The sequence below is a fragment of the Solanum lycopersicum genome, chromosome 3 (genome assembly GCF_036512215.1).
Source record: "Solanum lycopersicum chromosome 3, SLM_r2.1".
In the NCBI taxonomy this organism is placed as follows: Eukaryota; Viridiplantae; Streptophyta; class Magnoliopsida; order Solanales; family Solanaceae; genus Solanum; species Solanum lycopersicum.
Window position 1 is genome coordinate 2,639,682 of NC_090802.1, and position 13,179 is coordinate 2,652,860.

At 32.7% G+C, this 13,179-nt stretch overlaps 1 protein-coding gene and 1 pseudogene across 2 annotated transcripts; both read left to right on the plus strand.

Annotated features, from left to right (window-relative positions):
* Window positions 1–4,207: 4,207 nt before the first annotated feature.
* On the plus strand, window positions 4,208–6,406 carry LOC101248945 (2-alkenal reductase (NADP(+)-dependent)-like; annotated as a pseudogene).
* A 1,384-nt stretch (window positions 6,407–7,790) lies between these two features.
* On the plus strand, window positions 7,791–12,941 carry LOC101249240 (rust resistance kinase Lr10). 2 transcript variants are annotated; one of them, XM_069296135.1, is made up of 5 exons: window positions 7,791–8,910; window positions 9,648–9,668; window positions 9,872–9,904; window positions 10,047–11,273; window positions 12,651–12,941. In XM_069296135.1, exons 1-4 carry the CDS (start codon window positions 8,142–8,144, stop codon window positions 11,138–11,140), a joined length of 1,917 nt encoding a protein of 638 aa, XP_069152236.1. In that variant the 5' UTR covers window positions 7,791–8,141; the 3' UTR covers window positions 11,141–11,273; window positions 12,651–12,941. The 2 variants fall into 2 exon arrangements, 1 of the variants encoding a protein (XP_069152236.1); XR_182512.5 differs by lacking the exons at window positions 7,791–8,910; window positions 9,648–9,668; window positions 9,872–9,904; window positions 10,047–11,273 and adding an exon at window positions 12,338–12,551.
* The last annotated feature ends 238 nt before the right edge of the window (window positions 12,942–13,179 follow it).

The window sequence follows — 13,179 nt, forward strand, 5'->3', positions numbered from 1 at the left end:
GAATTTTATCCTTGTTACGTAAATTGAAACAAAGAAAGTAATGTGTGTTATTTGAAAATGACACAAAAAGTAATATAAACCTCAATGACTAATATTATAAAATATTTTCGGAAACATATATAAAAGAATTGTCCAATCTTAAAATTTTATTTGTATCATATAAATTGAAACAAAAAAAAAGTATTATTTAAAAAGTACGTAAGAGATACTACAACTAATAATTAGCAACTTTAAATATTTAAAGATATATAAAAAGATTGATTAACTTTCGAAATTCTATTAGTGTCAAATGAATAAAGAAGAAGATAACGTATAATATTTAAAAATTACATAAACAATACTACAAATCATACTAATGAACCACTTAAGATATTTAGAAGACACATGAAATATTTGGTTGACTTTTAAAATTATGTTTATGTTGCATAAATTGAAATAGAGAAAATAATAAATATTATTTAAAAACGATATTAACATTAATATAAATTGCACTAACTAACAAATTAAAATATTCAAAAATTAAGATGACTCTCCAAATTTCATCCATTATCATATAAATTAAATGGATAATTCTATATAATAGCAAACTAATAATCTAAAATAAATGGAGTAGCTACTGTTTGATTTAATTGTGCCCCATAGCAAACATTTGTCAAAGTTTGTCAGTCGCTTTTTCCAAAACTCTCGTTCGCCACTCTTCCATTCTCGCTCTCCACTCTCTCATTCTCGCCTCTCTCGCTTTATACAACAGAAGTGTATAAATTGCGTTTCTGTTTTGTATAAAACGAGAGAAAATTGTATATACACATGCAAAAACATATATCTTCATGCTATACACTTAATTATACAATTTACAAACATTTTACTTTGATTCAATTGTATACAAATGCAAATTTTATACAAATATTGAAGCGAAAAAGGCCAAAGAATTATACAATTGCAGTGAAATCAATTTTCTCTCGCTTTATACAACAAAAGTGTATTAAATTGTTTCTGTTTTTGCATAAAGCGAGAGAAAAACATATATCTTCTTCCTATACACTTATAATTATACAATATACAAACATTTTACTTCGATTCAATTGTATGCAAAACAAATTTTATACACATATTGCAGCGAAATAGGCCAGCGGATTATACAATTGCAGTGAAATAGGCCACCGAATTATACAATTTAGCCAGCGAATCATACAATTGTATATGTATAGCGAGGCCAGCCAATTATATAATTTAGGCCAGCGAATTATACAGTTGTATATGTATAGCGAATTATACAGTGATATGTTTGCTATGGAGCGTTATTATACAAACTTTGCTATAACATACAAATATGAATTTTCTGTTTGTTATATATGAAAGTTGCCCTAAATTAAACGAGAAAGAGTAATATATTAGGCCCGTGCTTGCGGAGGCTACATGTCTAGTGTTGTTAATGTATATGAGTAAAGAGAAGTTACCAGTTACTTTTCTCAAGGCTGAATCACTACTTCATTAGTATCATTGATCTATCTATGTTACTTGCAAATTTTTTTAACTCATGCTATACTTGTTGTATTCGATCTTTATGTGCAAGTTTGGATATGATTACTAGCGGATCATGCAGAGGTGTTTAGATTAGTCATATTATTTTTAGATAAAAAAATTTCCTTTAATATTTAGGTTTAGATGTTGATTGTTTATATGTTTTTAGGATATTTTTGTGACAAATTAACATCAAAATCTCGAGGTGTAGTATGTATCTTGTGGGTCTTGAGATATGCCTAGTAGAGTGTAACACCCTCCCATATTTTGGAGAATTTAACTAGTCTGTCAAAGATTTACAAATTTAATTTTATCTCCTTATGTAATCCATTGATGGGATGTTGAAATGAGTAATTATACCAATTATATTCATTAGACTAAAGTTAGAAGCCAAAGGGAGCTTTGAAACAAAATTTTAGTTGAAGGTTTTTTTTTAATAGGGAAATATTTTGAATAATATCTCATGTGATCTAATTTAGAACATATATATATCCCAATTACATAAAGAAGGTCTATTAAAAGAGATAAATTAGCTTGTCAATTAGATAGGAGTGTTTCAAGATTTAAAATTTAGGTAGAAGTGATAAATAATATATATTAGATCAAAATATATTTTTTTTATAATAGTCTCAAATTTTTAATTTTTATACTTTAGTCCAATAATTGTTGTAGTTGTCGGGATAACTTCTTTAGCCATTCGATAACTGTATTAATTGTCGGGACAACTTCTTTAGTCGTTTGACAACTTCAATAATTGTTCAGACAACTACGAAAGATATTATTAGTTTAGTCCTTTTATTAATATTAAAATAAAAAAGCAAAGAAAAATAAAAGGGCCTACTTGTCTTATTTTTTTAATTGAAAACTTGTGAGCTACTTTTAGCTCGAATTAGATGTTATACTACCTCCCAAATTATAAGTTTATGAATTTACTTTTCAACCCATTAAATTGTTCGTCAATATAAGTTGTAGAGAGATCATTCACATTTTTGTGTGACTTCAGAACATTGGCATGTGAGGTGGCCCCTAGGTTGGTGAGTCGGCTATATATTGGATTTTTCTGTTAGAGATTCATTTTCTTTTATAAAAACTTTATTTCAAGAGCAGAAAATATAGCATAAGATTAAAATTCACTTTCATAAATGTTTGTGATTTTGGTTATTCTTGAAAATAGAGGATAAATTTGAACTTTTTCTAGATTAAAAACACTCACGTGATTTTATTGAAGGTGAAATATAATACTTTCTTTGTCTCATATTAGATAGGCACTTTCAGCTTTGCACGATGATTAAGAAATCATTAGTACATTTAAAAACTTTACCATTTTGTCCTTTGTTTATATCAATGCACATTAAAATGAGTCTTTAAAATTTGCTTAAACTTTCAAAGGTCATATTAATTGTAGGGGTAAAATGAGAAAATAAATAATTAATTCTATTCTAATTTAGAGAATGATCAAGTAGTATGTGACAAACATTTCTAGTAAGGTGTCTATTGAATATGGGATGAATGGACTATATTGAATAATATAAGGACTAAAACGCAATATAATATAAATTCATAGACAATAATAGACGTGAAAAGTTGTTAGCCATCAATTACTTTTGCCTATTTGTCTTAGTAAGCACAGGCCACAGCCATAACCTCAGATATATGAACATAGATAGAAATGAAGGTTTAGGTACCAATATAATTTAGATGTGTTTTGAAACTTATCTCTAGTAAAGAGAATTAAAGTTAATAATTATTTTTATCATTAATTTATTAGTATCGATTTATGGTACTTGAAAGATTTTTACTCACGCTATACTTGTTGCATTCTTATGAGTAAGTTCGGATGTTACTATTAGCAAAACACATAGAAGTGTTTAGACAAGTCATGTTATCTTTAGATAGTCGATCTGTTCTTCCAGATTTTTATATTTATTTTTAGGCTTAAATATTCACGATTCATATCATTAGATTTTTGGGGGTGTTTTTGTTATATACATAGGTATTATCATTATTCTCGTAGACTTTAATTATATTTACTAATAAGAAATAAATGACTGAAACATAAATTTATTCATTTATCAAGTTGAATGTACATATCATTATGAGTTAAATTTTTTGGATCGTAACAAATTAACATCAAATTCCAAGGTGTACTATGTGTCTTGTGAGTCTTTGAGATATGTCTAGTAGAGTGTAGCACCCCTCCCATATTATGGAATATTTAATTAGTTTGTCAAATATTTACAAATTTAATTTTATCTCTTTATATCACCCATTGATGGGATGTTAGGAGAGTGGTTGTAAATGAGTGATTACACCAATGAATATTCATTAGACTAAAGTTAGAAGCCAAAGTGAGCTTTGAAACAAAATTTTAGTTGAATGTTTTTTTTTATTGGGAAATATTTTAAATAATATCACACGTGAACTAATTTATAACAGATATATCCCATTATATAAAGAGTTAAATGTCATACTACCTACCAAATTATAAGTTAATGAATTTACTTTTCAACACATTAAATTAAATTTTTGCGTGATTTTTACAACATTGGCATGTGAATTGTGAGGTGGCCCTAGTTTGATGAAGTTAATACATATTTTACTCGTTTTTTTAGAAATTTATTTTATTTTATATCAACTTCGTTCGAAGAGCGAAAAATAGACCATAAGATTATAATATTTGATAATACAAGAAATAAAAACACAAATGACATAATTTGATAGACAAAAATAGAAGTGCAAAGTTGATAGCCATTAGCTACTCTTTGCCTCATCTGTTTTTGTCATCACAGCCATAACCAGAGATCAAAAAAAAAAAAATGGGAGAAGAAGTGAAGAACAAACAGATTATTCTAAAACATCATGTAACTGGTAACGTTAAGGAATGTGATATGGAATTGAAGACGACGACGATTAAATTGAATGTTCCAGAAGGATCCAATGCTCTGCTTTTGAAAAATCTTTACTTGTCATGTGATCCTTATATGCGCCCTCGTATGAGTAAAACCGAGGGTAGTTATGTTGCACCTTTCACTCCTGACGCTGTAAGTATTCCCATGAGATTTTTTAAAAATCTAATTATGTTAATCATGTACTGATCGATGGGAATTGACTTGATCTGTGTGTGATTAGTTTTTTTTTTCTTCTGTTATATATAGCCTATCATGGGAATCGGAGTGGCTAAAGTTATGGAGTCTGGTGATTCGAACTTTCAGAAAGGTGATTTAGTTTGGGGAATGACTGGATGGGAGGAGTATAGTGTTGTAACAACTAGTCAGTCTTTTTTCAAAATTCATGACAAGGATGTGCCTCTTTCCTACTATACTGGAATCCTCGGTGAGTTTCTCTGTTAATATAATCCTTTATCGCGGAAAATGCAATTCTTTTTGAATCGACAAGAAAAGTCATTATTACAACAAATTGATCATTGTAAAGTTGATACCAGACCTCTGTTTCTTACATTGAATGCTTATTAGTAGGCGAGGAGGCGGGTTGTATGATCATGTTGTGAAACGCGAATATTTTAGCTTTATTGCTTCTCTCATGAAAAAACTGTATTTGTGGTGCTTCGAAAGGTAGAATAAGTCATTCCCTTCATTATAACTATAATTTTTGAAATGTTGAAAAATGGACTTTCATCTATAGAATTGATTGTGGTTAGATGTTTTAAAGTTTATGTTAGGTCCCTAATTGGTGGTTGTAATTGTGCTTAAACTCATTTTATACTTTATTTGTGATTGCATCTGAAACTCTGAATTCCCCTTCCCTTGTTGAGGGTCTGTCGGAAACAACCTCTCTACCCTGACCACGTACACTTTACCTTCTCCAGACCCCACCTTATGGAATTATACTAGGAGTGTATGAATGAACGGGAAGCAAGTAGAATCCTGTATCAAAAGTGTGTGTTTATGAATGGATATATCGTCAATTGTATTGCAGGGATGCCTGGGATGACAGCGTATGCTGGTTTTTATGAGGTTTGCTCCCCGAAGAAGGGAGAAACTGTCTTTGTATCAGCTGCTTCTGGAGCAGTTGGTCAACTTGTAGGGCAATTTGCAAAGATGATGGGTTGCTATGTTGTTGGTAGTGCTGGAAGCCAAGAAAAGGTAAGCTCTGTCGCGTTGCTATGCTAATTAAAAGACCACTCTATTGTCATCGAGCTTAATCTATATCTCATTGTATTCGTTATTAAAGGTTGATCTTTTGAAGAACAAGTTTGGTTTTGACGAAGCTTTTAACTACAAAGAGGAACAAGATTTAGTTGCAACTTTGAAGAGGTTCGTAATCTTACTTCCCACTATACTGCAAACTTTTTCCATGAGTACATGACATTCTTCGTTGGTTTGTATTAGGTACTTCCCTGATGGAATCGACATCTACTTTGAGAACGTTGGAGGGAAGATGCTTGATGCAGTTCTTGTTAATATGAAAGTTCATGGGCGTATATCTGTGTGTGGAATGATCTCGCAATACAACCTTGAGCAGACGGAAGGGGTGCACAACCTGTTCTGGCTCATAGCAAAACGAATCCGCATGGAAGGATTTGTTGTTATTGACTACTATCATCTCTACCCTAAATATTTGGAAATGATCATTCCACAAATAAAGGATGGTAAGATTGTGTACACGTTGAAGACGTAGCTGAAGGTCTCGAAAACGCTCCCAGTGCTCTAGTTGGTCTCTTCTCTGGTCGCAATGTTGGAAAGCAAGTTGTGATGGTTTCAAGTGAATGAGTTTACACAAATGTTAGTGTACCTCTTGGATCACATAAAGCTCTCCTGTTTTTGATTTTTGAAACTTCCTCCATCTACCTGTGAAATGTATTCCGTATCCAATTGAAAATCTTTTGACTCAATTCATGCTACATATTATCAACGTAGTTTTTTAATGGATTGAGCTAATAAATAGACAGATCATTAACCCATCTAAACTCAAACGATTGGGCGAGTTGGGTTTGATTTAGCTACCCCTAGTTATAGTATTAAGCATGTCATATATGTGCAACACACATGTTTAAGAATTAGACCGGATTGAAAAAAAAATTAGTCTATACTATATTTTACTATAATAGTATCATTTTCCTTTTTTTGTATATATAACAAAAATACAAACTACACCATAAAAGTTTGAATAGATCATATTGCAATGATGGAAACAATTTAAAATATTTCAAATATATATATATATATATATATATATATATATATATATATATATATATATCCTTTTTTTTTATATATAACAAAAATATAAACTACACCATAAAAGTTTGAATAGATCATATTGCAATGATGGAAACAATTTAAAATATTTCAAATATATATATATATATATATCAGATTATAATATCAGAGTATGTGACACAATTAGAGATTGCCCCTTATGTTTGAGGTACTTAAAAATATATCACTTAAATATGTTTATGAGTGATTTAGTCATTAAAGTTTGTAAATAGTGAACATTTTCCCTTATCGTTTCATATTTTAACAATTTTTTATTTAACTAAAACTATGAATGACCAGTTTGACTTGATACGAAGTTTAAGAGTATAAAGAATAAAGTTAGGTCAAATATACAAAATTGTCCTTTGATCTTGTGGCCTTAAACATACCACGTGAAAAATTGTTACCAAAAAAAGAAAGAGGTCATTCTTTTTGAAACATACTAAAAAGGAAATGAGGTCATTATTTTTGAAACGGAGGTAGTATTATTTTAGTACTCCCTCCGTCCGAAATTGTTTATCATGTTGCGCTTATCGAAAGTCAATTTGACTAATTTTCAAAGGTAAATTAGATCATATTAATTCGATATTTTAAACAAAAAAATTAGATATTCTAAAACTACACGAAAAGTACTATAAATTACATTTTTTTGCATATTAATATGATGAAAAAGTAAATCTTAAAATGTTAGTCAAAGTTTTTATAGTTTGACTCTAAAAATAGAAACCATGACAAACAATTCCCCTTCCGATTGAGGTCTGATCCCAAGCATTGTGGTAAGACTGGATATGAACTCGATTGCCAGAACAACGTAACCATTACAAGTTGCATAAATTCTACACGCCAGAAAATTAACTATACGAACTTCTCAGCGAAAATTGCTTTGTTTTTCCAGAACACAGGGCAAGTTATGATGCCATAACTAGCCTAATCTTCGTGTACTCAAAAAAATGGTGAACTATAGCACACAAAAATCTGTAAAATGGGGGGTTTACATGCTGCTGGGCTCGTTTGACCTTAAAATGAGTTTTGACTGCCAGAAAATTAGCAAAATAAGAGTTTATATGCTCCGAACCTCGTTTGACCTTGAAAATAGATCGTTTTGACCGTTAAAACCAACTGACTTCACGACTAACGTTTTAACCGACATTATCTAACATATACAACAATACAATCTATCCAAATATTATATTCATTCGATACAATACAATACTAGGAAAGAAAGAAAGTATGAATAGCAAAATGGAATGAGTCATTTCCTCACACGCTTCCCGGTCAAACTCTTCCCCACACACCCACAAGAAAAAGAATTGATCAAACTTTGACTTTTTGCCTTGCTTCTCTCTAATCCCTAACCAGATTTTGGATAATTAGCTTGTTAATTGCAGTTGTGCTCCTCTGATGAAATGGTTGCTCCATAGTGTATTTGCAGATAACATGTTTGTAAGAATTTCTGTTGTTGTATTACTTGTATTTTGCACAAACACATCGGAAGCCCAAAACAGTAGTGTGTGTTCTTCTTCTTGTGGTGATATTCATAACATCAACTTCCCTTTTCGATTGAAATCTGATCCTGGAAATTGTGGAGATTCAAGATTCGAGCTTGATTGCCAGAACAACCGTACAGTCATTACTTTTGATTCGAGAAAATACAACGTACTCGAAATCAACTATGATGAGTTCTTGATCAGAGCAATTGACCCTGGTTTGGAGCACAAAAACAGTAACTGTACTTCTTCTCCCAATTATCACACCACAAGTTATCCTTTCTCCTCAACTTTTGACTTTGGCATTTCAATCATTCCCATTATCTATGTCAATTGTTCGGCCACTGCAAATTCTTCTCGATATGTTGAGACTACTTTCTGTGGATCACAGAGCCAGAGCCATACCTATGTCGCCGTAGGAGAGGGCATGTTGATTTCGGATTTGGTTGCGAGTTGCAGACTGGAAATGGTGGGCTGGGTTTCGGCTCGTGGCCTTTCGGGGGATAATACTTCTCTTTCGAGCATTGAAGGTGCCCTGAGTTATGGATTTGAACTTTCTTGGAAACGTACCTTCTTGTGCAGAGAATGTGAAGCGAGTCAAGGCAACTGTTTTGCTGTGGGTGACCGTTATACTTGCAGCCACCGCTGCTACGATGACACGGGGTTTGATCTTCCCCTCCCTTGTAAGTCAAAATTCACTATGTTGAACTCATTCATACCCCCTTGTAGGACAGCATTACCACTAGGTAGAGGGAACTCAGGGCACTCATTTGCTTCTCTTGGGTGCACTTTTAATTATATTCTAGTTTTGTTTTCAATTTCGCAAGATAGATATACATATATATATATATATATACATGATTTTTTTTTCAAAGTTAATGGTGGCTGCAAGTGCACCCCACTAACAAGTATGTGTCCGCCACTGTGAAAACTTACCACCTTTCCTCATACTCCACTTGTGGGACTACGCTGGGTATGTTGTTGTTTGTTGTACTATGTTCAACTAGGAATACTTTTTCGAGTTATCTGTTTTAACAAAATCAATCCCCATATATGGAGGTTGAAGATATGGTTTGTTCAGATCCTAAATGGTGGTAAAATTATTGAAATATGGTATTTGGAGAACAGAAATATCACTTTGAAGTGGTGTAACTGGCATCCGAGCGATTTAACTGTACTTGCAAGTTTCAAAGGTGTCATGATTTAAAACAGATTAGGTTGTCAATTAAAGCAGATCGAAGATGTGTCATGGTTCTCTATGGGGTCTGTTCTATGAAGTTATAAGAAAATTTGGATCTCTTATGTATTCAACTTCTCCCCTGGACCCTCTCTTTATGCTTATCAGTTTCAATTCTCCGCAACTTATTTTGAGATGTAGCATCTGTGTTTTACTCATATTTCTATATTTGGACAAATGCAGGTAGCATCCACTACTATGGCGGTACGTATTTGAGATACTGGAGTGCAATAACTTCATTACACTAAACATTTTATTGAAAGGAGATTGTTAAAGCAATAGGTTTACCATTTTTAGAATCCGCGTTCATTGCCACCTATATAGCTGTAAGCTATTTCTTCAAGACTTTCAATGATTTTACATCCTCTTAACTTGATTTTTCCTTTGTGATTTACCTGTTTTGACAGTTCTTACTATAATGTACGGTGGAATAAGTATAGGTGAGTCTTCTTATCTTACTCAAGGATAAGCATTCTTGCTCAGAGTTCTGATAATAATTAGCTTTTGAAGCTTTACTCAAACCCCTTTATCCCCTATGAAAAGATGTGGTTGACTTCCATTTTTATTTTTGAAATCATGCAGTCTCAATTCTAGGTTTACGACTTCTCTTTGGATTGGTTTTCCTGACTGCATTAATAGTGTATAAATTGAGAAGGCGACACTTATCTATGTATCAATCCATTGAAGACTTCCTGCAAGTCCAGAGCAACCTCTTGCCGATTAAATACTCCTACTCTGAGATTAAAAAGATGACTAGCAAGTTCAAGGAGAAACTAGGCGAAGGAGCGTATGGAACTGTCTTTAAAGGAAAGCTGCGTAGTGGTCCTTTTGTTGCAGTGAAGATGATGCACCAATCTATGGCGAGTGGGGGAGAATTTATCAGTGAAGTTTCGACAATTGGAAGAATACATCATGTTAACATCGTGCAGCTCGTTGGATTCTGCGTAGAGGGATCAAAACGTGCTTTGGTTTATGAGTTCATGCTCAATGGTTCTTTGGACAAGTACATATCTCCGCAAGAAGGAACTGTTTCCTTGAGTTACAAGCAAATGTTTGACATATCTCTTGGAGTGGCCTCTGGCATAGACTACCTACATCGGGGCTGCGATATGCAGATCTTACATTTTGATATTAAGCCTCACAACATTCTTCTTGATGAAAATTTCAATCCCAAAATATCTGACTTTGGGCTTGCGAAACTGTACTCCTCAGATGATAGTATTGTGAGTCTAACTGCAGCTAGAGGGACTATGGGCTACATGGCTCCGGAGCTGTTTTATAAAAATATTGGAGGAGTGTCATACAAAGCCGATGTATATAGCTATGGCATGTTAATGATGGAAATGGCAGGCAGAAGGAAGAGCATGAACCCATTTGAGGACCATTTAAGCCAAATTTACTTTCCTACCTGGATTTACGACCAGTTTAATGAAGGAAATGATATAGAGATACAGGATGCAAGCGAGGAAGATCGGAGACTTGTGAAGAAGATGATGATTGTGGCTTTGTGGTGCATACAAATGAAGCCTGCTGATCGCCCCGCCATGAACAAAGTAGTTGAAATGCTTGAAGGAGATGTTGGACTCCTACAGATGCCCCCAAGACCTTTTATAGCTCCTCGTGATCAGTTTGCTGGAGATAGCGATGAAACAATAGGAGTTTCGAGTGATGTATAGGTGGCTTGGCTACTCACAATTGTGCAAAACTATGGTCATAACTCATAATTCACTTGATTTCTGATGTCCAATATCTATCAGAAGAGCTCAATCTCTAGCCACAAGTAGCCATTTCCTCTTTGGTTTTAATATGGTAAGAATTTGAGCTTATTATGGTGCTTTAGTAGAGTGTGTACATTAGTTTATATGCATGTTGGTGTTTATAAATTACTGGAAAAGGTTATATTATAAAAAATCAAACAAGGAAGTTGTGGTAAATCTGGCTAAGATGACCATGGAGCCTAAATTAGGTAACAATGTAGACCTTAAAATTTTGTGGGACTCTACAAGATGCGTTTAATTCGAGTTGAGACTCTACAAATTGTGTTCTTAACTCAAATAAGAATTTTTGGAGGCTACTCAACTCTAAACCCTAGTTTATGCCTATATAAAGAATATAGAGTACTAAATTCTCTTAGGCATAATACATATATTGGACCATAAATTTGGCTTCAAATTTTAACTTTGACCTCAAACTTTCATAATGCATAAGCAAGCACTTTAAGTATCCAACTTTTAAATAAAAAAACACATGAATCCTACATGGCACAATACACGTAGGACACCACATAGGACAAAAAATGACATGTAGGATGACATGTAGGACGTGTGTTTATTTGTTCAACTTTATACGAGTTTAGCTGTCTATTTGTGCACATCCAAAGTTGAAGGGCATAAATGTAATTTGAAGTCAAGTTAAAGAGCACATTAATGTATTATGTCATTCTCTTAATAGGCATCTCAGAAATTTCATAAAGAGATCAAGATCTCGAATACTCCGCAAATTGATTGATTATTCATATAGAGAGGTCAAATCTAAATCATCCTAGTTCGAGAAATACGCCACTAACGGCCCTCGAATCATAGATAAATTTTAAGAGAGTAGAATCAATGGTTCAACAGAATTGTACCCCCAATCTATCTTGATTAATAAAATCATGTTTCTTCATATTTTATTCGTGTAGTTTATTTAGTTTCCATATGTATAAAATTTGTTGCAAACAGACAAAACATACAGTTACATTAAAAAATACAATATAATTCTCTATCGAAAGCAGATTCAAATGAACCGACCCACTAGGTACGCAGTGGTAAGTTGTTGAATTTTTCAACTATGGCAACTGATAAATCATTGAAAGCGACGTTTGTGGTCAAAATGTTCACAAGTCAATTGAAGTATAAACTTCTATCACTATATAAAACCATATCAATATCTTTCTGTATATTCAATTAACAAAAATGTCGATAAAAAAATCAACTCTTGCTAGTGTTTTTATATTTGTTACATTCATAACAACCTCTGTAGCACAGAGTTCTACAACTTATGATCAATGTGCCCCATTTTACTACTGCGGTGATGATCCAGTATTTCGTAAGCCTCAATTATCCCGATTTAATTTCATTCATGCTCATTCAACTTTGAGTTCATCACGTAAAATCGATTTTTTTTTTTTTTTGAAAAATTGTGCAGGTGTGATTATGGTGATAAAATACGTTGTGGGATTCTCAATCTTGATTGCAGTAGTGGTGTGGCAGTGGAAAAGACGTAATTTGAACACATGGAATGATAATTTGATGAATAGACCATCCTTCTCCAACGAACAAAACTAACAACTTTTACTACTGTTTCCCTTTCTTTCTTTCTTTTTTTAATAATTATAAAAAATGTTCAATTTTCCCATCATTTTGTGGTGTTGTAATTTTATCTTTTGTATTTCTTTGTTCAAGCAATGAAATGTCTATCCACAATAACTTTCGTTTATCTTTATGAGTGTGAGTCCTGAAAAAATCGGGAAGTGAAGTGAATAGAGACCGGGAAGACTGGATCGGAAAAGATCAAATACAGAGGCGTATTCAAGATTTTGAGATAATGAGTGTACTATTACAAAACGGTAAATTTAAAATATTAATTTTTATCGATTTGATATTTAGATTTTTATTACTGAAAATTTTTAAAATTCTTTTGGTACTAGTAAACTTAGTCGCGCTATGCGCGGTGT